The sequence below is a fragment of the Anopheles coustani genome, chromosome 2 (genome assembly GCF_943734705.1).
Source record: "Anopheles coustani chromosome 2, idAnoCousDA_361_x.2, whole genome shotgun sequence".
Lineage (NCBI taxonomy): Eukaryota > Metazoa > Arthropoda > Insecta > Diptera > Culicidae > Anopheles > Anopheles coustani.
Genome location: NC_071289.1, coordinates 77766180 through 77790970, shown reverse-complemented (window position 1 = coordinate 77790970; position 24791 = coordinate 77766180). Strand labels below are relative to the sequence as shown.

Here is a 24791-nt window from a genome sequence, read left to right as displayed (position 1 = left end):
GAAAATTTGCATATTATCTAGCGCAGCAGATTGGCCAACGTGGTGAACGTGGTGAACAAAAACGGTGAACATGTAATCCGGCGGTTTAGGATTCATTTATCGCACTCTTAAAGCACACCTTCCCGTGTAAAGCGCAACGATTAGCTTAGGTCAGTATGATTATTCCTGGTTTTAAGAAATAATTATCACTAAGATCCATTACGTTTCTTGAGTATACCAAAACAATTTTTCTTTAGTAAGGAATGTTAGAATATGCAAATGTTCGTTGGGTCGACCTGTCAAAAAAAAGGACCATGTTCTTCTCACTCCTGTACATCACGTACAAATCGAAAGGGAATTGTAAAAGAAAAAAAACCAACTTAATAAAACAAAGAACCGATGAAAACAAAGCAAACGACATGCCGTCGTCACCCGTCGGCGCGTCATGTGTCGGTCAGGCACTCGGTGTTGTGTATTTCTTTGCCTCCACTGCTGCTACTGCTGCTCCTTAAGTGGAAACGCAAATATCCAAACACATCAAACCACACACGTACGGTCCCTCCCGCATCTACACACACACACACAAGAAGCGTGCAAATATTACAGCATCATTGTCGGCTTTCTTCGCGCGCCGCCCACGACGTGCATGCGCCCAGAACCGTTTGCGTGGCGATGGTCAGTGACACACGGAATGGGGTGTCGAACTGCCCCCTAACGTCGGCCTCCCGAAGGTCTGCTCACTTCTGGTGCGTGTGTGTGTGTGTGTGTGTGTGCGGGTACGCGTTTATGGGCAAAATGCTTGTGCACAAAAATCACGTTCCACCCGAAAATCGAGAGAGAGAGTGCGGCAGGAGGCGGGTGACGGCTTTGGAGCCGTCGAGGTCAGGTGGATGTCGGTCTCGAGGTTCGATCGACGGAAGGTTCTGAAACACACGACCTTCATCTACGACGGTTTTGTCGGGGGGGAGCAATCGTGTTGGTTTGCTTGGTGTTGCTCTTCGTCGCTCACACGATGACGTCAATACCGATTACATAGTTCGAAACGGCGCTAGCAATCTGAGCGAAAACGTTCTTCTTCACTCATTGTTTCACATGTCTTGGAGGTTTTGGTTTTGCTTGTTGTTCTGTACTGGTACATGTTATATTTTTTTTCATTGCGGTTCAATTCACGAGGAATTTATTTGACAGTCTATTGCCACTTATGTTTCTTCTGTTCAATCATCCCAGACGATGGGAAGTTATTAAGAAAATTAAAAACATAAAACAAGAGCACTCATATGGTCTCAATGGTTGTCTGAGAGGCTTCACTTAAGTCGGTTTTTACTTATCTTTTTCTTTAAGTGATTTTAAAACATTATCGTATTTTGATGCTCGTAAAAAGAAACAGTTAAACATATAATTAAACCTTACAGAAAATGACATTTTGAAACGGAACTTGCTAAGGAAGTTACCAACCAGCGATGTGAGCAAATGATGGTTTACACATTTTCTAGCAAGTAGAGAAGTGAGGAAAAGGACAACTTGAGCGGTACAAGTAAAAATCGATAAAAAAGAAAACAAATACCATACACCCAACGGAGCTATTCTTTTTCGCCGAGCGAAACAAGGAAACCCCACATGCGTGACGACATTGAGGGAAAATCTTGACCCTTTTGACTCACCGCGTGCAACTGACCGGACAAGAACCAACCGTGCATCAGTTTGTGTGCGGGTGGTGTGGTGCCCACTCCCTTTCTACCGTTCTGGTTTCCCCGCTCGCGTTGGCTGTCATCAGCATCGTCCTGTTATGCGTTTGTCGCCACGATCGGATGGAATTCAATTTTTAATAAACTTAATAATCGTCTCCTTGGCTGAGTTCATCGGCCATTTGACTCCTGCTGGGTTCGGTTGTTGGGAGGGAAGAAAAGACCAATGAATGGAGAGGGAGGAAAGAGTGTGAAAATGTTGTGCAAACCATCTGTTGGAGCTTCGGAGTGAGCTGGCCCCCGGGAGAAAATATCGAGCTGCAAATGGATGGTCCCCGGCGAACTCGATAATTGACGGAATAAATGAAGTGCTGCGCGACTGTTACAAAGCTTGTCAATATTTCCTATGATGAGTCGTTCATACAATTGTTTTCCTTTAGTCACTTATAGTGAGCAGTAGAATGTGTGAGGAGGATATTTCACAGTTTAATAATAAAAGTTGTCTTTTTCATTTATTGCAAACAATGCCTCTTTTCCGTCATATTGAGGATGGGATTTCCTTAGGAAATAAGGTAATCTAAAACGGTTCAACAGTCATTCGCGTCTGCGATGGTGATGTAACTCAAAAGGAGGACTAGTATGAGCTAATCATTTCGTTTTCTATGCGCCAGCAGCAGACGTTTCAATGACACACCGGGAATGTCAAATACGTCATGAATCTGTTTGATCAGTCATTTCTGACATTTTGTAAAACGCTCTCGTCACAGCAGTTTTTTATTTTTCGTTGAATAAAAAAGATACTGACAATCTTCGTATCGAACAAAGAGAAGAACAAAGGTCGTGCAAACACGCAAAAGACACAAAGTTCAGTGATATCTGCCCGGCTCGTGTACCGGTGCACACCAAGCCACTTGACTTTCCATCGATAACGCGCTCGAACGTTTGACTCATGCATGCATGCCGTTCAAGTGGAAAACATAAAATTTTCCAATAGATTTTCGCTCCGGAGGTGCTACTTTCCGGTTTCGCTGTCCTGCCTCACGCCGCCGACAACCTGGGAAAGGTGGCGGTGACAGCAGATGCGAACGATGACGATTACGGAAAACCAAGATGACGATTACGATGTCGTTTCTGTAATAGACAATTTCCCTGCTACCATTTTTCCTCCAGCCTGGGTCCAGGGTCCGAGTCGCACAATGATATGAAGGCTGTAGTTTTTTTTGTTTTACAAAAGATTGTGTCTTATCCTGCCTTGACACCTGCAGTGAGATATACCATCCATTCTGCACGAACATCCTTTCGACCAACGTTTTCATAGTGGCAATCGGTTAGCTAGCTCAAGAAAGCTTGTCTTGCCATGAATTTTAAAAACACCAACCCCTGACTCTGCTGAAGGACGGTCTAGCTTTGACCGGAGAGTTGTGCTTGATGATGAGCTCGAACTCGATCCGGACGATCCGGACATTCGGATAAGTGATGACTTGAACTCCTGAATGGAATCACGAATTCGATTCCGACTCGAATCCGAAGGAATACTGGATTGGTCCGGTTGAATCCGGATTGCTTCTATCCCATTTACTTACAATTCTAGTTGAACAGTGAAAATATAAAACAATACTATGCCTCTTTCTTATTTCTCGGCCTTCGAAACTTACTCGTACTGCTTATGTCTGCTAACAATCCAAAATCGTACCCCACGCCATCTCTCTCGCACAATTGTGGGGAGCTGATCCGGATGCACCTCCGGTCCTAATCCTGGGTAAGCCCCATTTTGCTCATCACTGATCAATCCGAATCTCTGGTGTGACAGGTGTCGGATGAGATTAAAACATAGCTGATACAGATCCGAAGGGCTTTAATCCCTCACTCTTGATGTAGATTCCACAGGGTTACAATATGGCATCTTAAGGGAACTAAATCCGGATCCAGAAGAACCTGTATTTGAGATCAAATCTACAACGCTCCGATTTTCCAACACTAGTTATGACCGTCGTTCGGAATGCTTATCGTACCGAAGGAAAGCAGGAGGTTGAAGGATTACACACATGGCGTTCGCCCATCCGGTGGGCGATAAGGGAGGGTTGCTCGTTTGTTCGTCATCTTTCGCCCACTTTGTCGTCCTTGCTCGTCCATCCGGTTTCTTCCCCCAAACCAGCTGGCGAGAAGACGTCCACTGAAAAGATGAATTATTGGTACTAACGAGAAACGGTCTCGTCTGTGCGAGGAACGGAACTCACCGCCTTTCCCCCAAGATATCTTGACAGTTCCGCTTCCCCCCTGCGGCGATCAGTAATGCTATGCATTTGGAAGGTAAAAGGTGCATTCCGGCATCGCATTGCTGTGCTTGTCTTCTAGGGCGACCATAAGGCAGAAGGCAAACTCTCTCCCTCTCTCTCTGTCCCTGGGAAAGCGGTAAAGATGGAGGAGCGTTGAAATATCAATTACTTTGTGTACTTCCGCTGCGCTCTCGGAACGGAACGAGAACACGGTCCACAGAAACTGGCCCCGCAGAGCTCCAATCTGCCAGCGGGTGCTGATCGGATGACAAACTACCCCCGGATGGGTTGTGCGAACAATGGGCCCCACCTCCCCCATTGCTATGATGAGTTCCAATGGCAATCGAGCCTGACCGAAAACCGATGTATCACACGGACACGGTAGTACACACATACACAAACCCACACACCGTTCAGTGCGAATGTAAATCAAGAATCTCGCCCAAGCACGTCCTCCGAGCGAGCCTTCTGTGGCTAGGTTCAGCACTCCCTGATTATGATCGTGAGTGGGAGCATTTCGAGGCTGGATTGATGGGTCACCACTTGGGTCATCGTTGAAAGCAAACTCGATTATCGTTATCGATCAAAGCATTTCCGAGCCTGCCTCTGTCAGTTGTTACCCACGGAGTTCGCAGGAAGCCGAGGGTCTTTCGATGCTTTTGAAGAGAAAATCCTTCTCCAGCTTGCAGGAGTGTGGAGCCCTTCAGATCCATAAGAACCACGGGTTCTTCTCTCTCGACACAAAAGCCAACTTTGTATTACCACAATCGAGTGTTGCTGGGGCTCTTGTAAGAACTGCCCCTTTTTGTAGCCGTTTGTTGGGAATAAGTTGATTAAGCAGGAAAAACCCCCGGTGCAAAACCAGAGCAACAACCAAATCAAACCTATGAACTGTGCAAATTAAATGAGCTCAAACGGTGACAAAAGTTGCAGCCGTGCGATGGTTGCGCTGCTGCTGCAACCTCATTGAACTGAAAAGTTTGCGCTATTTGACCTTTTGCACCATTCAAAACCTTCCCCGTTTAGTAACGAAGTGAAAACTTGTTCACCCTTTAGTTGAAAACTTTCCCTTTGAGCCGGCTGTGGTAAGGGGTCGGTAAGTTGCTCGGTAGAGGGTGTTTGTTTGTTTGTTGGCAGGTTTTTTTTCATTTTGTTTTGTTGTAATATTATTTCATTAATTGGTACACCTCCCGGAGTTGCACTTTTCTCACGGCGAGGAAATTATTCCCGTTTCATTTGCCGCCCGCTTCGCAGCGAACCGGGATGTGCCTTCGCTTGCGGTCGCTTTGACAACTAACTCCGCGCTGGAATAGTTCTTTTTCCATCATTTATGTTGATAATTTTCTCTTCAACCTGGAGAGAAAAAAAAAATGAGATAAAACTTTCACCACTCGCTGCACCGACCGGTGCGAGCTGCGGCAATTTGTAGAATCCGAGCAAGTGCAAACTTTTCCCCGGCCGGGCCTGCTCGTGCGCGCTCGGTTTAGTGCTTTCCTCCACACTGCTGAAGAAGTGAAGCTGAAGCGCTTCCGGTTACAGCCGGCAACCGTGTTGTTGCGTTTTGATTTCGGTTTTAATTAGTGGAATTGAAGTGGTGACGTTCTAATGACGTTTTCCGCATCCCTTTTACCGAACGGGAGGCTCTTTTGGGGTGGAAGTAGTGTAATTAGTAGTTTAAAAGAGGATAAATATCGGTGGAATAGTTTTTGATCGTAATGAGATATGAGGAGAGGGCACGGTTTGACTTTAGTATGGTTAATTAATTTTTATGGAAGAGATAAATCACATCCTAGCACTTATTAATACTTTATTTCCTTTGGGGTCTACTTATTTTGACCAACTATTAGTGTTTGCGCAGTTGATATTCACTCCACAGATGTTTATTCAATTCCTCTCTCTTTTTCAATGGGAAAAACGCATCTCATGAATTAAAAATAACTTCATGCTATTTAATAAAACCTCTCAGAATCTTTGCATAGCCACTTGAGGCTTGTAGAAAATACCATTTAGCCGGACGGTAATGAAGGAAGAAAATTACCTGCTACGGTTATTTCGTACTTGATTGTTTTTTTTCTCTCTCTACACACCATCAACCTGTTCGTGATCCGGTGGAAAGACTGGCGTGTTTGTTTTTCTCCGGTTATTTTTATCAAAAGAAGAATTAATTTGTGCAAGTACTCGGCGCGCCCGGCAGACGGACATGCAATCAGAGGGATTACAGCGGATTGCACCAATCCCGGTTTTCCCGCCAAGGGAAACGCATCCACGCTGGTGATGATGATGCGATCCTTAAGAGATTCGTAATAGGAGAACGAACGCAACTGCGGCCCGCCGAGTGGGTCGAGATGGAAATAGCTGTTTTCTGTTGAATTTGCTCGATGAGATTGTTTTGGCTTCCGTCGTTCTTCGAATCGTACATTCCATACACGAACACCAGCAAGCAAGAGGGGGGGGAGAGTGGGAAGGTTCGGTCTTCCTTCGGAATACGAGGCAAAGAATGTAGTAGATAGTGGAGGGGAGAGTCCTGAAAATGCAGCGATGCAGAAAAAAATGATTGGAATGCTGTTTTCCGAGCGCAAAGAAATTCGAAAAACAGAAGGAGCAAGGGGAAAGAAAACCGGTATAAAACGGAACGACGCTCGGTTCTGGAGGGGAACAAAGACGGGCTGCGGAAATGATGTGTCGTGGATGTGCAAAAGGCCGGTTCCGGGAAGCGAGAGTTAATATTCAAATCACTGGGCGAACCGAGAGCGCAAAGTTCACGTAACGGGATTATCTTTCCGTGACCGTGGAAAACGATGTCCGATGGGCCGGGAGCCGGAGTGGTTTCGGTTCGATTTTTCCCTTCTTTTTCCCACCCTCCCGTATCTCTCACTCGCACTCGGACAATGATCCCGTAGGTAAGCGCCTTCATTCTTTCGCTCGATTGCGAGCAGGAAAGCGCCAATGGAGACGCCTGGTCGCTGATGGCGGAAATATCATCAGAACGGACCCCATGCATGTTGATTCTCGAATGGTGGCTCTGCTTGTTGTCGCTAGTTGTCTGAGCTCATGATAACTTTTTTTTTCGTTTAGTTTTTTGCATATTTTTCCTCTTCGCTTCCCCCGGGTACATCCATGATGGCAACGCGCCCCTCGGCCGGTGGGTGTGAAAAATAGCTGATGTCGACAGAGATGGATACCAGAATTTATGATAATTTAATCAATCATTGGACTTGTGTCACGGTGGAATGGATGGAACGCCACCACCGAAGAAGGGCTAGTAGGGGGGAAAAAGTCTGGACGTGGCATTCGATTCATGGTATTTCTCCTCACTCGTGAAGGAGTGCCCCAACTCCAATCCTCCCCCCCCCCTCCACCACCAAGTGGGGAATGTTGCGACAGGGTTGTTTTGGAAGCGAGCGGTGGAAATTGTTACAAGCGGCTTTGGGAATAGCTTAGGAGTGCCAGGGAAAATGATGAGAAACAAGAGAACGAGAGAGGACCATCGACACGAGAGTGTGCGAGAAAGCGAAGAGGAGGAAAGAGTTTTCCCCCGGTTGATAGATGGGTTCTTGAAAGTACATTAGAAAGTCAAGAGGCACCGTTTGAGATCGTTTGACAATCTGTGGCTGGCGTGTTTGGTACACTTAGCCAGAACGGAATGGATAGCTCCAGCGTGCCGTGATTCCGGGGCGTCCGGTAGATGCGTTTAGGTTTCCCCCCTCCGCCCCCGGGCTGGGAAACGAATTTGTCTACAGCTCTTGGGTTTCAATTTTCAACCGAACCACAGCTGATTTTGACCGTTCGGAGAGAAGCGACGGTGGGAAACAGTTCAACTGGAATCGAATCTGTACGGAAAACCTATCGATCGTCCCTGTGTTTGGCGTACGGCGTGATATTTTTCTGTCACTTTCGTTTGGTTTGTAATTTGATTTATTGGACGTTTAATGTCTGGTTTCGGAGCAGAGCGTTGGTCGGGCAGCTCACACTGTGTGCACCCAAGCAATCCATCAAAATAATCCCAAAACATGGTTACCTTTTTTGACAAAATAGTTCCGCTGCGTGAATCGAGAGTTTTGGGTTACGAAAACAGTGTCTGATGTGCTCTTGAATCTATGTCAAACTTCGGTTCATATTTAGCTTCCAAGGATCTTTTATGTTTAAAGTAAATTTCCCAAAGATTACCGCTTTTCCAAGGCAAAAATAAACCATTATCCTGTGTAGGGAAATTCGGAATAGTATCTAACCCGCCTCTTTTATTTTTCTTGACGGTGGTTATACAAAACACGTCACACGTCGGTGTACCGATTTCACTACCGATCATCTCTCATGTACAAGAAACTAAACGGACTTCTTTTCCTGCTAACCCGGCAAGGAAAAGTACTACCGGGAGCACCAATGGGTAGGATGCGTGGTTGGTGGTCGTAAAATTCTGCACCACAGCGCTCGACACCATGTCGATGGCGATAACACACGCGGCCCGGAACAACCATTGACTGATGATGGGGTCGTTTACATCGACAAGAGCGGGAACCCGCACCACTCCTCCACGTTGTTTCGTGAGCCCTGGTTGGACGGGAAGGAAAAGCAAAAAAATAAAAACAGTTGATATCGACATGTTTGAGTCCACCTGCGATCGGTAACCATCTGCGTTTAGCGAGACACACGACTTTCGTCACAAGGAAAACTCACCGTGAATTGAATAATGCCGGTGGCGTGCGGCAATATCAAGGACCGGGCGGTAGAAACGCGAAAGGCTTCATATACTTCACGCGCAAAGGAGAGTTTTGTCGTGAAACCGACGGACCGTCAACGACCGATAATTAAATTTGTAAAAAATATTACCTCACTGAGTCGCGTATTGTGTGCGTATCTGTCGTGTTAACCATACTGTTTGAGCAGCTTAGGCTGTCATTAGTGCTTTGCCTCATGAATTTTCATATGCCATCAGTGTCGTTAGGCGTGAAATTTGAATTATACCAAACATTTTTATTTACAATAACATTTTTGATATTCAAAATGCTACCAAATAAAAGAATATTTCCCATGGAATTATAAAAAACCTACGCAGACTGCTAGCTGTTTTCGGTGATATGCTCTTATTTTACAACCCAAATAGCCAAAATATCGTGTTGAATTGCCAATTATAGTCATGAATAGCTTATGGTCCTGAAACGGTTAAACATGTCATAACTGGGTTGTTAAAACGCCTCTCATTAAACCTCTCCCAAGGAAGTTTCATTCCTTCAATGTAGAAGATCGGAACGCCTTGCGATTAGATCACTCTAAACTCACCAAGTAACCGATACACCTCCAAAGTCGATTACCGTTCGATTATCGGGATACTCTCCCTCTCTCTCTCCCTCTCCCTTCCTCGGTCGGTGATCGGATGATGAGAAAATCCCCCTCCCACGGCACGGAGCTGTCAATGTTTCACATGCTCGCCTACGGACTGTCGACTTTTGGCGAAAGCCGCCTTGACGAACTGCTAGCTGCGCGTGAACTCTTCCTTCGGGCAATCACGGGCGGAAATTATACCGAGATTGATTCCAAAGATGGCGCGCCGTGCGGCAGCTCGACTGCCGATACGATTGCTGACGTAATGCCGGACCAAGTCCAAGTGCTCTTGCCTGCCGCCCGAAGGTGTTTCTCGGAACACGCGGCCGGAGTGGAAACGTGACTGTCTAATGGTGCAAATACAGGAAGGATGCTCGAGGGTAGATGTTAAAAAGTAGGAACGGGACGTCTACTTCAAAGCGCTATTAGTTTTGTAATAGAAAATTATCAACGGGTGTCGGTTTACTTGGAATTGTCGTTTAATCTGGAATTGTGTCATCAGATATCTCTGTCGTAACAAGTGCGTCGATCGCTCGAGACTTTTATGTTTTTCACGTTATCAACCTATTTTTCTCTTATTTCGTGCATTTGTTTCCGAAACCTTCAGTTGAAGAGTGAATAATTTCATCAATCACCCACTAATCTTCGTTCATCTTGTTGCCATCATTCGACTGAAAAATGACAGTTTAAACCTTTCCGCGATCGGTGAAATTTTTATCTCACGTGTACGCAAACTATTCACTCGCCAAAGGGAAAACACTCTCAACGTCATGTTGATATTCACACCGGGAAGCAAATGCACTTGCGGCGCGGCCTACTGTGTCAACCGAAAGTGTCACCAACTCTTGTTTACCGACTAAAGACGAGCTGCTGCGTTTCGGTGGGCGAAGAGTGCATGCATAAACGCGGAATCAATACTCTCCTTTTCCGCGACGGGCCGACAATATAGACCCGTTTGTCAGTTCCGACACGCGACATTCGCACTCATTCAGCGTACCACACACCCAAGAGTGTCACACATCTCATGGGTTTGTTTCTACAGCTTTTGCCGCCCATCAACATCAGCGTCATCGCATTTCCCTGAACCGTCCGCCGCCTCCGGCGTTTAAACCACTTGTCTTTTTTCGTCGCGAGGCCACCGCGCAACCCCTTCCACACACAGAGTTGGTGGGAGCGAGGTGGCGGGAGGGCTTTTGCATATGTGTAAAATGCACCAGTGCGCACTGATTCAGTAGTACGGTATCGTTGTCTCGTTGCAGATCGCGGACGTCGCCACGATGGAAACGACGGACAGTTCGAGCTACAAACGACTGATATGTAAGTACCTTTTAGAACCGTCGCTTTTCCTTCGCAAACTGTTTTGGGTAGCTCCAGTGTTTTCCTCTTCGTTTTACTGTTGATTTGTATGATTCTAATCGATGGGTTCGACGCAACCCCAAACCGGTGAGTAATAAGTAGCAACAGAGTGACTTTCTGAAACAAAAGTGAAACTGTGATATTACTATGGAAACCTGTGCAATGCAAGAAGGTGCGCCTTCAAAGCGTTTATACCCTACGTGTCTCAGCGTTTATACCTTTCGACAGAACTTTGAAGGTTTTACCGCATCGGTGTATGTGATGAGTTAATGCGAGCAATGTCACCTACTTTAGGCCGTAGTTGCGAACAAGGTTTAACTTTTTTTTTCGTTTCGTGTGCGTTGTACGAATAGTTGAGTATTGGAATGTTTTTTTTTCTTCTTCTAATATAATCTATTCGCTGCGCTCCGTTACGGCTCGGTGCACTTGGCACACGCGAATGCTAACGGCAATGAGCACATATCGACCTTAGTATAATTGGTTGGGTCTAATAGTTGGTGTGCTGCTAAGTGGGTTACGGTGGTGTTCAGTACAAAACGATTGAAAAAAAGTGTTATTAAAGCGAAGATTTGTATAGTCAAAATAATTTTTAAGATGGATGTACAAATTACAGCCATCTTGTTTCTCTAAAGCAGCATTAACTGAGTAGTGAACTGACCTAGATCATACAAAACCTCTCCAGATAACATTGTTTACAAATCATTTTCGAAATAGTTTGCTCACCGAAGCGTGCAGATGCGATGCAACACTTGGAGTAATAACTTCGTCGAACAACCTCCTCTCGAGCACGCATAAATTCCCCGTTGTTTCGAAATATGCTTGGAACCGAAAGTGCATTCCGCCCGACTGCCTTACGCTGGAAACGCTGGTCAATCGTAAATTCCGTAGCCCACGAACATGCCGTTATAATTATGGTTCACCGAGCATCCTCGAAGCCGTCGATCCGCCCATGCACACCACATAAACGAGTCTTCCCTTGCGCCACGGAAAATGTCCACCAACGATGATTGTTCCGTAAGCCTCCGGCCGGTGGTTGGCTGGAAAGATGCAAATTCCAAAATTTCACGACGAACACGAACACACAGTCTTGGACTGTAAGGCCTTGTCTACCGATGGCCTGAGGGTTGGCGCAGGGTTTTATGCGATAATTCGGAGAATAGAAATTAGCCTCCACCCATCCACTACTCCCCTGCCGTGCGTGTAGCCTTCAAAATGAACCGCTCTTCTGGAGTCATTCTGGTTTCGATCAACTACCAGGAATTTGTTGAACACGCCCCGTTCGGTGGAAGCCACCCAAGCAGGTCGAGGGAAATTTCGTGGCATCAACGTTTTGTAAAATTACCACGCTCCCTTCCAACCTCCCCTCCATCCCTTCCCTCGAGGATCGAGCACGTGCGGAACAATCGCAAGCAAATCAAGCTAATGCCCCATCGCGGTACCATCGGTGGTATGTCCATTTTCCGTTTCAAAGCAATCGAAAGACAACGCGCTCAGCTTCGAATGATCTCGAAACGAATGGGTTATGTTGCTGCTGGATGAAGCGGATGGGTATCTTATTTATCGAACCGCGTCGCCACCGTTCCGGGAAGCACCGACCCCGTTCGGCACGATTTCCAACGCTCGGGTTTTTGAAACGCGGGAAAACGAAATCCTTTAATTAACGCTAATGAACTCCCAACGCAGAGCAACGAAAGGAGCGTCGGTTTGCCATTGTACATCGCGCTCGCAGTTTCGGAGAAAACCAACTCCAGTACTCCTCCCGGTAGCAGCGAATAAAGGAAGTTTATTTTGTAAGAATTTGTTTTTATTTTCCGTTGCTATTCCTTTTTTTTTTGTTCAAGCGCTTTTCCCGATTTTATTCCCGCAGGGCGGGACAATTAATCCTACCTAATTAGAAATAACTCTTCCTGGAGTTGGCTCACCGTTTTAGTTTTGTTTTTCCTATCTTAATCTCTCTTTCAATGAGAAAATGAATCGATTACCTTTTGAAAATTGTAACAGGTTGAATCAGTGCAAGCAAATTGTAATTAGATTCCGGGCGGTTTATTTTTCGTAGATTTTTTTTGCCATTCGACGTCAGCTTACCTCCCAATATGACAACCTGTCCTTACCTTTAATGACAGACCTCGGGCAGATAAGATGCAAATACTGTGAGGCGTTGCTAAAACACCCATCGGGTGAGAGGTGATTTTTATTTTTTAGCGCTCCAGCGCTACAACGGATGCACAAGCGTCGTGTCAAACTGGACGTTACGATACACCTTTGTATCGCGCTCGCGAGCTGGAGAGCTGCATTGATAATTCGTTAAGCTGTTGAGTAATTATTTTAATTGCACGCTTGAACTTGAAACCCGCAGTTGATCTGCGGCCGGCCACAAGCGCTCAGAGAAGTGCTATCAGGTTTAAACAACAGACACACACGCCTTAAACTGCATGCAAAAAAAAGTACAAGAATGGTATAAAATGAGATAAATATGCATTCGATGTACATCATCGACATCATTAAAGATGTGAAGTGGTCTATCTTGTTGCAAGATGATGTTGTTTTAGATGAAGTTTAAAGAGTTTTGCTGCGGTTCAGATAATGTTTTGTGGGTCTCCTAAAAAAACTGTGGGTCTTATATTAGAAGTAATATAACAGTTTAAAATAATCGCTTCTCAAATTGCTGAAATAAAGAAAAATGCTGGAAATTCGTTATGTTTCGCAAGCTACAACGTAATGTAGCCAAAAATAAATAGAATAAAACTAATGGCAAAGTGCAAGATTAACGAAAAGATAAATGAACTCTACCACGGTTAGCACAAGTTAGACAAACCACAAACATTTTCCATGGAAGCTTTGAGAAAGGTACAATTCACATTGTATTTTACGCTCTTCGGAGACTTTGACGTTGTCCTCGTCCATGCGTCCGACACTGCGAAGCACTGGATGCACCATAAAACATGGCACAAAGCATTGGAGACGAACCGACGTAACGGTCTCCGGCAAGCGCAGTTCGACCACGTCGTTACGAGCAGATAATTACGGTGCTGCTGCTGCTGGTGTTACTGACCGGGAAAACGGGCTGGGAAGCTGCTAGGCAGAGTGCATTTTACCATCGTTTTCCACCCCCTCCCCCCCTCCTTTGCTGTGGTGTGGACAAACCGACCGGTTTAGGGCAATCCTCCCGTTGATGTGCCGGCAAACTCCCGGGCGGAAATTAACCAATCCAGTGGTGCGTTCGATACTTTGATTGCCACTTTACGAAAGCGCTTAATTGAGTTTACTGCCGGATAAAAAGGGGTTGGGAGGGAAGGGGGGAAGGAGGAATGGCTGTGTGCTGAAGAGACGCTTTTACTAGTATTTCCTTGTGCGCACTACGCATCGCCAAGGCCTTGACCTTTCAGGCGGAGCGAACGTTACCCTCCCGTAGGCAAGCCGGTTGGTGCATTTTCCCACCATCAATGTGCATCCAGTTTTCCCGGGTCGGGTTTTCCGATGTGATCAACCGAGACACGGCAGACAGAGAACAAAACATAAACTTGCAATTCCGATGCGTGCTAAAAACCGACCAGAACAAGTCTGCTAGGACATTCCTGGCCGTGTTCGATTGTGAACCACATTCCCCGGTAACCGTGTCGTTGTTGGTTGCTGCCACCGCCCGTCGTATCCCCCGCCGTGGGAGGGAAAAATGCACACTCGACATCTGTTTGCGATTGTGAAGGATTCCCGGCATAAGCTGCCTTTCGAATGCCACGTCGTCTGACAGAGTGGACATAACGCTCCAGTTTGCGTTTTCACACGATCCAATTTGATGTTGCATCGTTTTGAAACGTACTTCAAATGGCTACAATTTGATCTAATTAGTTTTCGAATATAAACCATGATATTTATTGCTTTAGGTCACTTTATTTTCTATTTTGTTTTTTTTTAACATTTGCTTTCCTAATTTGTAGTACTCCAAAACATATCTAACGTCATCTAATATGTCAAATAATATTGCGTCTACGGTTTTTGCCCCGGTTTTTGTTTTTGGATCGATGCCAGTGTGCGGTTTTTTGATAAATCGTCCCATTAGGGGGGACCCTTCCTTTTCAACGCCCCACTTAGTGAAGCGTCGTTAAAAATGACTAAAAATGTAACCAACCCCTTGCCAGATTTTCTAACGCTTGCAAAATAATTTGCCGCAATTAATCATACTTCTTGCACAGATGGAAAAACATTCCGACTCATTAAGGGCAAAAGGTGAACTCGGACGTATCAAACACGGGGGTCATATGTGATGTAATATTCATCATTTTAATGTGGTAGGAGATCTTGCTAAAAATAATTTATCTAAAGAAAACACAGTGAGTGTATCTAGTAGATTGTAAAAATATGGTCAATTCTTTAGTTTTCAATCTGGTTGATTCCATCCAAAAATCTTTTACATTTAAAAGTAGCTGTCTAGAAAAAAGCAAAACCAATGCACCAAAAACTTGTTATCTAATTCTGCACTTCGGCCCGGTAGCAGTTTGTTAACTAATTACTGCGCAAAACAGGAAACTAATCAGGCAATTGCATTAACGGTCAACCGGCAACGCACTACCTCCAGAGCGCATCCGCTTCCATCGGAAATCGATCGATTGACTCACTCGATGCGCTTTTAGCCACCAATCGGCGACGACCCGTTCCACCCGTTGGGCTCCACTAGGCACACTTCTTCATTGGGGGTGGCCTCACCCTTCATTTTTTATCAGCAAACTCCCCCAGCTCTCTCCTTCCATCCAAACAAACGCTAATCGAAACGATAGAATATGCATGTAGCACCTTTTTTATCTAGTGTTTTCCTTTTTTATTTTTGTTTTATCTAGCTATATGCTCACTGACCTTCCACCACCCACACGATGTGAAAGGTTTTCCGTGCGCCAGGCGTGGCAATGAAAATGTGCTTTTTCGCTTCCGGGGTCCGGCCCTGGGAGGCCCGTGCTGGCATACACTTACACACACAAAGAGAGAGAGAAACTTCGCACAATCAAATACCAATTTCCGTTCGTTGCGATAAACAAAGCGCGTCCTGCATTTGCAGCAGAAGAAGTTCGTAGAAGGCGTCGTCCTCGAATGGAATGGAGAGAAGAAAGAAAAAGGCAAACTAAACAATACCCGTTGCCAAAACTATCGGTACCCGGAAAAGTCGATGTCTATCGTCCACCGAGCAGGAGGCACAAAGCGGGGGGAAGTGTTGACGCTTTCCAAGCGTACGCCATATTGCAACCCTTTTCCCAGCCTTCCACGGCGCCGGGTGGAGTGTGGAAAGGGTTCGGGTTGAGGTTATGTAGTCACGCGATCACGCGAACAGCGACAACTTAGAGGCCATCAACGTTCGATGAGTTTCTCGTATCCCATCCTCGTCCTGCCGCTTTCCTTCCTTTTGCCATCAGGCTTCCGTTTTCTCTTTCTCTCGCTTTTGATCCTTTCTCTTTCCTTCTCTTCCACTTCTATCTCTCCTGTAAGGAAAGGTGACGCTCGCACCGCCAGATACCGGATGGTGGTCTGTCGCCATTTTCATAACCTTATCTGGGGGCAAATATTTGCGTAGGAGAACGGTAAATAACTGGTGCATTGGAATGAACTTTAGCTTCCGTTCCAGGCAGCTGCCGAGAGGGTGGTACATTAGAATTGAGAAGAGGAGAGAAAGAGAAAGAGATCCAGAGCAGAATTGAGTGAATAATAGAGCAGGGTCCAAGATAGAATTGATCTTGAAATTTTATCATTACACATACTGCACCATCGTGCGTGTGGTGGAGGGTTTTCATATTCATATTCGGCAGCATATTCTCGAACATTTTCTTTTCGTAAAACGGCAAGAATCGTCTCTTTTGTACTGTAAAGTCAAGCCTGTAATTTATTCTTCATTCTTTCTTTCCATCTTCGAAGAAAACGTAATTGAACCTTTAGCAAACCATTTTTTGTTTGGTTCGAAAGTGGATTTGTTTAAGTAGAACTAATCTTTTCTTAAGATATCATCCCATGGAAAACTCGTAGAAGAAAATTGTCGGCATCCCTTGTTCTTCGACGAGGCGTCGTGTATAATTAATTCCATCTGATGATCGTTGCTATTGACTCAATTTACTCTAAGCTATCCTTTTATCCCGCCGTCGAAAGCATCACCGCACGCGGGCCGGTCAACCTTTCTCGCTTTAATGTTGAACTTTATTTCGATTGGATTTCCTTTCCTTATCACCTCGTACGGTCACGTACGATGGCAGAAGCCCGTTGTTAGAGGATGGAGCTTAGGCGAAAGCGCTTTTCCCGGACGTTGATAAAATAATACTAACCCTCTAGCAGGGGGGAAAAGCGGAAGACTGGACTCGCATGTTGAACGGGGACAAATATTTGCATACTATTCCCACACCTCAAGGCGTTCCAGGCTGAATCCATCCACTTTCAGCCTGGTGCCATCGGTACGACACCCCGTATGCAGTTCAACGTCTCGGCAGGATGTCCCGTTTCTAAGGCACACCCGGCAGGGTATGGTTGGGGATCCGATTCGAGAGCGAGGACCGGAGGGACACATCGCGCGCCATCCTGTATTAAGTGATTAATGTTACGTTTTTCTACGTCCATTAAATCGGAACCAGCCCAAAATCAAAACGGACGCCTGCTTCCACCGACCCCACGTGATGTCTCCATCTCGGGCCGGATGTCCGAAATGCTCTTCGAGGAATTTTCCATCACTCCTGCGCTGGCTTTTCCCGGGCCTCCTCTCACTCGCTACACCATCACTCAAAACCAACGGTATCTGTCCGATCATGTAAACAAGTTTGTTCAGCCCGGTGTGCGTGTGTCCGCCGCGTGTATGTGTGCTACCGTTTCTGTATCGTTTTCCATCGAATGCCCCGGGCATCGCTCGCCGGCCAAGAGCAAGGTTGGTTCAAAATAAATGTTAAGCTAATTAATTGGTTCACTTCGGGCGAACGGGCAAACGAACCGACCGGACGAAACTGAATCCCTGTCCGGAAGTGGGGGGTCTCGGAAAACGGAAAGGTCGATAGGTTGCTGCGGGGTCGGATCAGGCTACCGCACGTTCGCTTGAGCGCACATCTCGCCCTCCCCACACCCCCCCTCCGATACAAGAATGCTTAATGCTGACGATGAAGTCCTTTCGATCCTATGATGGTTTTTTTTTCAATCGCTTTTACTCGCCCTGGACTCGACTCGAGTTAGACACTGCATAACGAAATGCTGGTGGAGTGTTTAGCGAAATTAAATTATCTGCATCATGGCAGAACATGAGAAAAAGGGCTAAAGATTTTCCCGAGAGTTTCATTTCCTTTAGTAGCGGTAAATATTCGTATTGAACTCGAATGATAGCTCGAAGCTTTGTTTTTTCTTTTCCTTTGAAATTAACACCGCAATCAGATGCACCGGAGCATAATCTCTTTTAACAAAATAATCATCTCTTACCAAAAATAATTCCTCATTCCATCGGCACGTATTGATTTGGCGACCATCGTTTAAATGTTACTTTTCTTTTCTTTAACAAATAACCGACTGTCAAACGAAATCGTTTCCATGCCAACGTTCGTTAGGGAAACCCCCATTTTGTAAGCCTTTCGAACATCCGCCCATTCTCTTCCTTTCGGGTGCGACTGCTCAACTTTGCAAACGAAAACAGAAGTTGTCCTTTCCGCCGAACTCAATATTTCAGATAGGACGCTGCGACCGAACCCCTGCTTAAACTTAAACAAATGTTTGAAGCACAGTTTAACTCAAAGGTTTTGATTAAAGTTCTGTCCTTACGAGAAGGGGCAGCCCCGGAGCCTGATGCGCCCCGGTGGTGGTGGTGGTGAGCTTGAACGTAATGCGGACCAAAAATAGACCACCGGTTGGACGAAGATGAGTTCGAGTAGGCCGGCTGGACTTTGACAATTAAAAAGTTTTGCCATCTTTGCTCGACCCTGCGCGTCGCTAGAGAAATAGCATCGCTCGGTTTGTTTCTTTCTTTTTCGTTGCCACAAATGCTGTCAATAAAGGGACATGTCTTGATGGAAAATTTTGTGCTCCACCTTTGGTGTTGCTGAGAAACTGTCTTGTGGAAGAGATAAAATTTACCGCTTGTTCAAAAGTTCTTCCTTTTTTATTGGTTTCGGTTTTATCTCTCCACCGCAGCGGGGGAGATGGAAAACAAATTTACCAACAATGATCACCAATGTGATCCCACGTCCACCAAATAGCGATAAGTTTGTTCTTTCGAATCCGTACAACTGCATTTTACTGCCCCATGAAGGTAACCACCGAACGAACCGCCATTATCGTCAAACAACGTACCCAACTCCACCGATGGAGGCGCCCAGTGATTTATCCATTTTCAATCTCCATTCATTATTATTTGCACCGAGCGGGAAAAACACTGTCGAAGTTTGAAGATAAAAATGCTTCACTTGATCCGTTTACATTTTCCCACCCCATAACGAAGCACATTTTGCTGGGAAGAATACCAACAAACACACACACACACACAACCAGACGGAGCCGGGAAGACTAAGACAACGCTTCGAGAATGAATATTTTATCCCGAGCATGATAATGCTTCTGCCAAAGTACATCAAACGACCATTTGGTGAAATTTTCTCCTCCACCCGCTAATTGTGATATCTTGGAATCAAAATTTATTGCCCCTCCACAATGGACGCCCGGAACACCGGAATGAAAACGGATGCGAACGAAGGGACGAGAGCCGGGGGGGTCAAGAATTTTGCACTCTGGCACGGTTGTCCCGTTGTGGCGCGTGTCTATCGACGGAATTGATGGAGCTGCAATATATCACAATTAATGTCAGACGCAGTGCAAAAAAGCACAACTGCACACTTCAACATTTTTGACCGGACAAAGATGTTCAAGCCGGTACATTAGGGGAGAAAAAAATGTATCATTTGATGTTATTATTTTTGACCTGCCTGTGTGAGTTTGGAAATGTGTTTTTGAAAATTTTAAAACATTATTTTTCAAAGTAGCTTGCAATTTTTTACATATTAGTAGCATATGAAAGAACCGCATTTAACACGTTGACTGCCAAGCGTTTTTAGCACATTTTTTTAGTACATTCATTTATAATAAAATTTGTTTCTGACATTTATTAAACCATCGATTTTTTAAGGCCAAGCAAAAACTTAGCTTCCCAAAGAAATGATATTAAATATTACTTTAATTTTTATGTTGTATTTTCATTTATTTATGGGTCAAACACTGTTTAGAACTGATTTTTGCTGTTACCCACTTTTGGGTGTTAACACGTTGACTGCCGAGCGTTTTTAGCACACTTTTATTACATTCTTTTCTAATAAAACATGTTTATAACATTCATTAAACCGACGGTTTTGGAAGGCTAAAAATTTAGCTTCCCAGAGAATTGATATTAAATATTACTATAATTTTTATGTTGTGTTTTCATTTATTTATGGGTCAAAAACTTATTAGAACTAATGACAGCTCTCTATCAAAAATGATAGCTGTTGGAACCGCTGTAATGTATCGGTCCAACGAAGCTGTCAGAACGGAAACGTCGCCGCGATGGCGATGTTTTGGAAATATATAAAAAGGATCGAAGGATGCGCCTTCGTCCTCTTAGTAAAAACGTAAGCGAGAAAGCCAGACAATTTTTTGGCTATTGCGATTACAATAAAAAGGTGTTTTCACAAAGGCAAGAAAAGCTGGACATTTTATATTCTCGCTCCACGTAGAGGCCGTTAAAGATTGTCTTTAACATTCCAAAAAATTAGTTTGGAACTAAGATTCCGTGAGTTTCTGTCGGAGCTTTCGCGCCGTAAATTCGTTCGTGAAACGGGAACGTGCGCGTAGAAATCTGCTTATCGACGACTCATTTTTTTTTCGTGATAGCGTGCGTTATAAGTAAGCCGACGTTTAGTTCGCGAGTACAGCGGAGTGAAGATGAACATTAATACTCCGGTGCAGGGAATAAGTGATGTAGTGAGGTGTTACTTTGTTTCACCCGCGAGGAGCCCAACGACAGAACGCGATGGCGTCCACAGCAAACCGTTCGGCCCGGGACCATCTTATTCGGCTGCGGAAGGAGTAATGCCTCCAAAGGGCAACGCCGGGTGCATTACGTTGCGTGATGCGAAACCTGCGAGTTCGGGGCCCAGTTGGCAAGTTTCATCAACATCCTTCGCATTGTCGTCAAGCGACACGTCCGCCGAAGCAACGACGCGCAGTGAGACGAGTCGAATGGCTCGTATAGAAGAAAGGAGACGGAGAATGCTCCTTGATTTGGCGATGCTGGATCTGCAAATTGCCGACGCGAGAAAAGCGGAGTTTGAAAGGAGGAGGGCACATTATGCTCTTAACCCAACCGAAGTGCCGGTTGCGACGCATGATCATCCCGGTGCGACCCGATTAGAAAACGTAGCCGAGTTCGATGCGAGCAAGGAAACCCGGCCGGCCGGGTTTGATCATCGGGGGACGCGCGAACAAGAATATCGCGAATGGTTCCGGACCATGGCGCTAACACTCGGACAAGGTGAGGCAGTAGATGACCCGACGAGAGGTCATCAACCTTGGATGTTTGGCCACGCGAAGGAGTACGGCACGGGAGTTGACGGGGGAAAAAACATTTGCCTCGCATGGGGTCAACCACCGCAGACTCTCCCGACACCATTTTATGCCATCAACACTACCACACGCGCACCAAATACTTCTACACAATTAGGCTGCACCACGGTTCCGAACCAAAACAAAGTGGTTGGTTGGCAAAGGACACCGACAGAATTTTCGGCGACGCGCAGACCGAGGAATGAAACGGCACCAACGGGGTACGATTCCACGAAGCTTCGAACCGCACACCGTTTCGACACGACACACACTCTGGAAACCACAGGCACTTTGGAGGTTTCGAAAAAAAACGAAACTGACGAGAGCACGATGTCATCATGCTCCCAGGAAACGACGATGGTTGATCGGAATTTGGCGCGGTTGATCGAAGTGACCATCTGGGTCCAGCGACGCTTCCGAGCGAGACGGATGTTGAAGCTGCTCGTTCTAAGCGGACATTCGAGTCGCCAGGGTAATACACATCCAAACGGTCAGCGCAAAAATCATAATGTGTGCATCACAAACGACGATATGAGCATCAACGCCCGGCCGATCGCGAGCGCTGCCGACCTGGGGCAGACGTACGATGTCAAGCTGCTGGAAGCGAACGGCCAATACGGTGACACCGAACGCCACGACTCTCTACCTCACATTCTCGTCTCGAACTCGGTGTCGCACGTCATGCTCATCCAGATCGGTTGCGGGGAGTTTACCAGGACGATCAACTGCTTGTCGTTTAGTTGCTCGGACAGCGGGAACGTTCGGGCTGCGATCGACAACTTGCCGGACAAGATCATCTCTTCTTGGGACGAACAGACAGCGGAGAGGGAACGAAAGATCACCGAGACGCGGTGCTTGATCGATAACTCGTTGGCGGCGGTGTTCCATCCGATCGAGAAAGGGCAGATCATCACGATCGGGATTGACCATATCACATTTCGGTCGCTGAAACAACACGGCATGCAGTACAAGCGAATGGATGCGTTCTTGGGCAGCGAAAAGTCGAAGACGGCGATCTCGTTCACGCAAGCGAGCAAACCCAGGTGCTCCAACGTTATCGGCCGCTTCCTGAAGCAGGCATACCCGGGGTCACTATCAATGATGCGTGCGCAGCGTGACGGTGAGTTTGTAGCGGGTGCCAAAGACGGGTTGCTGCTGTTGTTGCTCTTTGACGACCCACTCCACATGCAAGCGGAATTGGGCGTGGAGGATCGTTTCGGCGCAATGAAGGTTGTGACCCATTGCACAGGCTTCAAGCTACTTATCGCTGCTGTTGCAACTCTACTTGTGACCGATGGCAAGCACTGGCGGCTGCAGATGCGGTAAGGGGGCGTGTACGTAAGACCTGCAAGTAAAATTGCAGTGTTAGATGTAGGTAGTAACTAGTAAACTTACCTGTGAGGTAGCTGATACTTAAGTTGAAAAAACACACGCGGTTTGATGCGTATCACAACAGCAAGTTCCCAGCGGGCATTGTTGCGCATCATTAGCTTGCAACGCTACACATTTTGGCTAATCTTTAGCTAATCCTCGAAAAAGATTAGCCAAAGATTAGCCAAATATGAATGAACGAATCGTGACGTCACGCGTGACCAGTCGAATGGTTCACGCGATCGCCTCGCGTGAACTCTCTTCTGTTCGTGTGTACATTCGACCTGCACCTCGAGGTTCCCAATACCCGAGGCTAACAAAACACCCCAGAAAGAAAAGAAAGCAAATCATGTGTTTTTAAGAAAGATGTTTTTTATTATTTCACCACTAATGATGTCGTCGCCTCTCCACATGCGTTCTTTTCACATTTGGCATGAAAACATAACGTTTTCACGTGTGATTTCGTCAACTTATTTCACTGAAAACTTATCACTGTGTTCGCACCAAAACCCAAAACAACTATGATCAAGTTGTCAAGTTTCACTCGCAAAGCTCGCTCGCATCGCAGCGCTAGGAGAGGGAATGCAAAACACGCCATACACCCGCATGTTCATGTACCGTATGCGTGATAATGTTGGCACCATTCAGCAATAACAAAATTTTAAATATCCTCGAAAATTTTAGGATTTATTGTTTCATTTATTCTAAAGGGACATGTTTGTCGATGTTTTGAAGCATGTAAGTCTTCGATCTTCATAAAGCGCCATATTGAGTAACACGGAATCGGGAACCATATTATTACGATGGTGCAAACAATATCACGCATACGGTACACAAGTGCTCCGGAGTAGTGTGGCGTTTTAAAAAAATGAATTGTGTCGCACTTCGCGAGCAAGTGTGGGATCTTACGGGGGTGCGGGGAGAAAAATCATGAATTTTGAGGGGATGTATTGCAACAATGCCCGCTGGGTTCGACAGCTAGGTTAAGTGCGACAACGGTGACAGATGACAGGGCTCTATGACAGGCGATTAAGCTGCGTGTAGACACGAGCACCTGTTTCATACGTTAACAAAAGTTAAGCCGTCGCCACACTAGGAGGGAGAATGTTGGAACCGCTGTAATGTATCGGTCCAACGAAGCTGTCAGAACGGAAACGTCGCCGCGATGGCGATGTTTTGGAAATATATAAAAAGGATCGAAGGATGCGCCTTCGTCCTCTTAGTAAAAACGTAAGCGAGAAAGCCAGACAATTTTTTGGCTATTGCGATTACAATAAAAAGGTGTTTTCACAAAGGCAAGAAAAGCTGGACATTTTATATTCTCGCTCCACGTAGAGGCCGTTAAAGATTGTCTTTAACAATAGCCATGGCAGTCAATGTGTTAAACATTGGATTCGATGTTTCGAGTCATGTTTGATGACTCATACAAACATCTCCTGCTCTAGTGGGGGAAAATGCGTGAGTCATTCTTACCAGATGTTGGCATGCAACCAGTTTCTTTCATTGTTTACTCGCCAAAGCCCACGTTTGTTTCCAAATCCCTGCTAATAGTGGAATTATTATTTTTTACTCCCTGGCCAGCTCGACCGAGAACCGCCCAGCGGGCATTGTTGCAATACATCCCCTCAAAATTCATGATTTTTCTCCCCGCACCCCCGTAAGATCCCACACTTGCTCGCGAAGTGCGACACAATTCATTTTTTTAAAACGCCACACTACTCCGGAGCACTTGTGTACCGTATGCGTGATATTGTTTGCACCATCGTAATAATATGGTTCCCGATTCCGTGTTACTCAATATGGCGCTTTATGAAGATCGAAGACTTACATGCTTCAAAACATCGACAAACATGTCCCTTTAGAATAAATGAAACAATAAATCCTAAAATTTTCGAGGATATTTAAAATTTTGTTATTGCTGAATGGTGCCAACATTATCACGCATACGGTACATGAACATGCGGGTGTATGGCGTGTTTTGCATTCCCTCTCCTAGCGCTGCGATGCGAGCGAGCTTTGCGAGTGAAACTTGACAACTTGATCATAGTTGTTTTGGGTTTTGGTGCGAACACAGTGATAAGTTTTCAGTGAAATAAGTTGACGAAATCACACGTGAAAACGTTATGTTTTCATGCCAAATGTGAAAAGAACGCATGTGGAGAGGCGACGACATCATTAGTGGTGAAATAATAAAAAACATCTTTCTTAAAAACACATGATTTGCTTTCTTTTCTTT

The 24791-nt window shown here is 45.6% G+C and overlaps 1 protein-coding gene across 2 annotated transcripts in view; it reads left to right on the top strand.

Moving 5' to 3' along the window:
- The window catches only part of LOC131266464 (uncharacterized), a 97855-nt gene that overhangs the window by 51644 nt on the left and 21420 nt on the right, over positions 1–24791 (top strand). For both annotated transcript variants that reach the window (XM_058269007.1, XM_058269006.1), the window contains one exon: positions 10519–10576. In XM_058269007.1, the coding sequence (XP_058124990.1) occupies positions 10519–10576 (58 nt within the window). The remainder of the gene's footprint in view (positions 1–10518; positions 10577–24791) is intronic.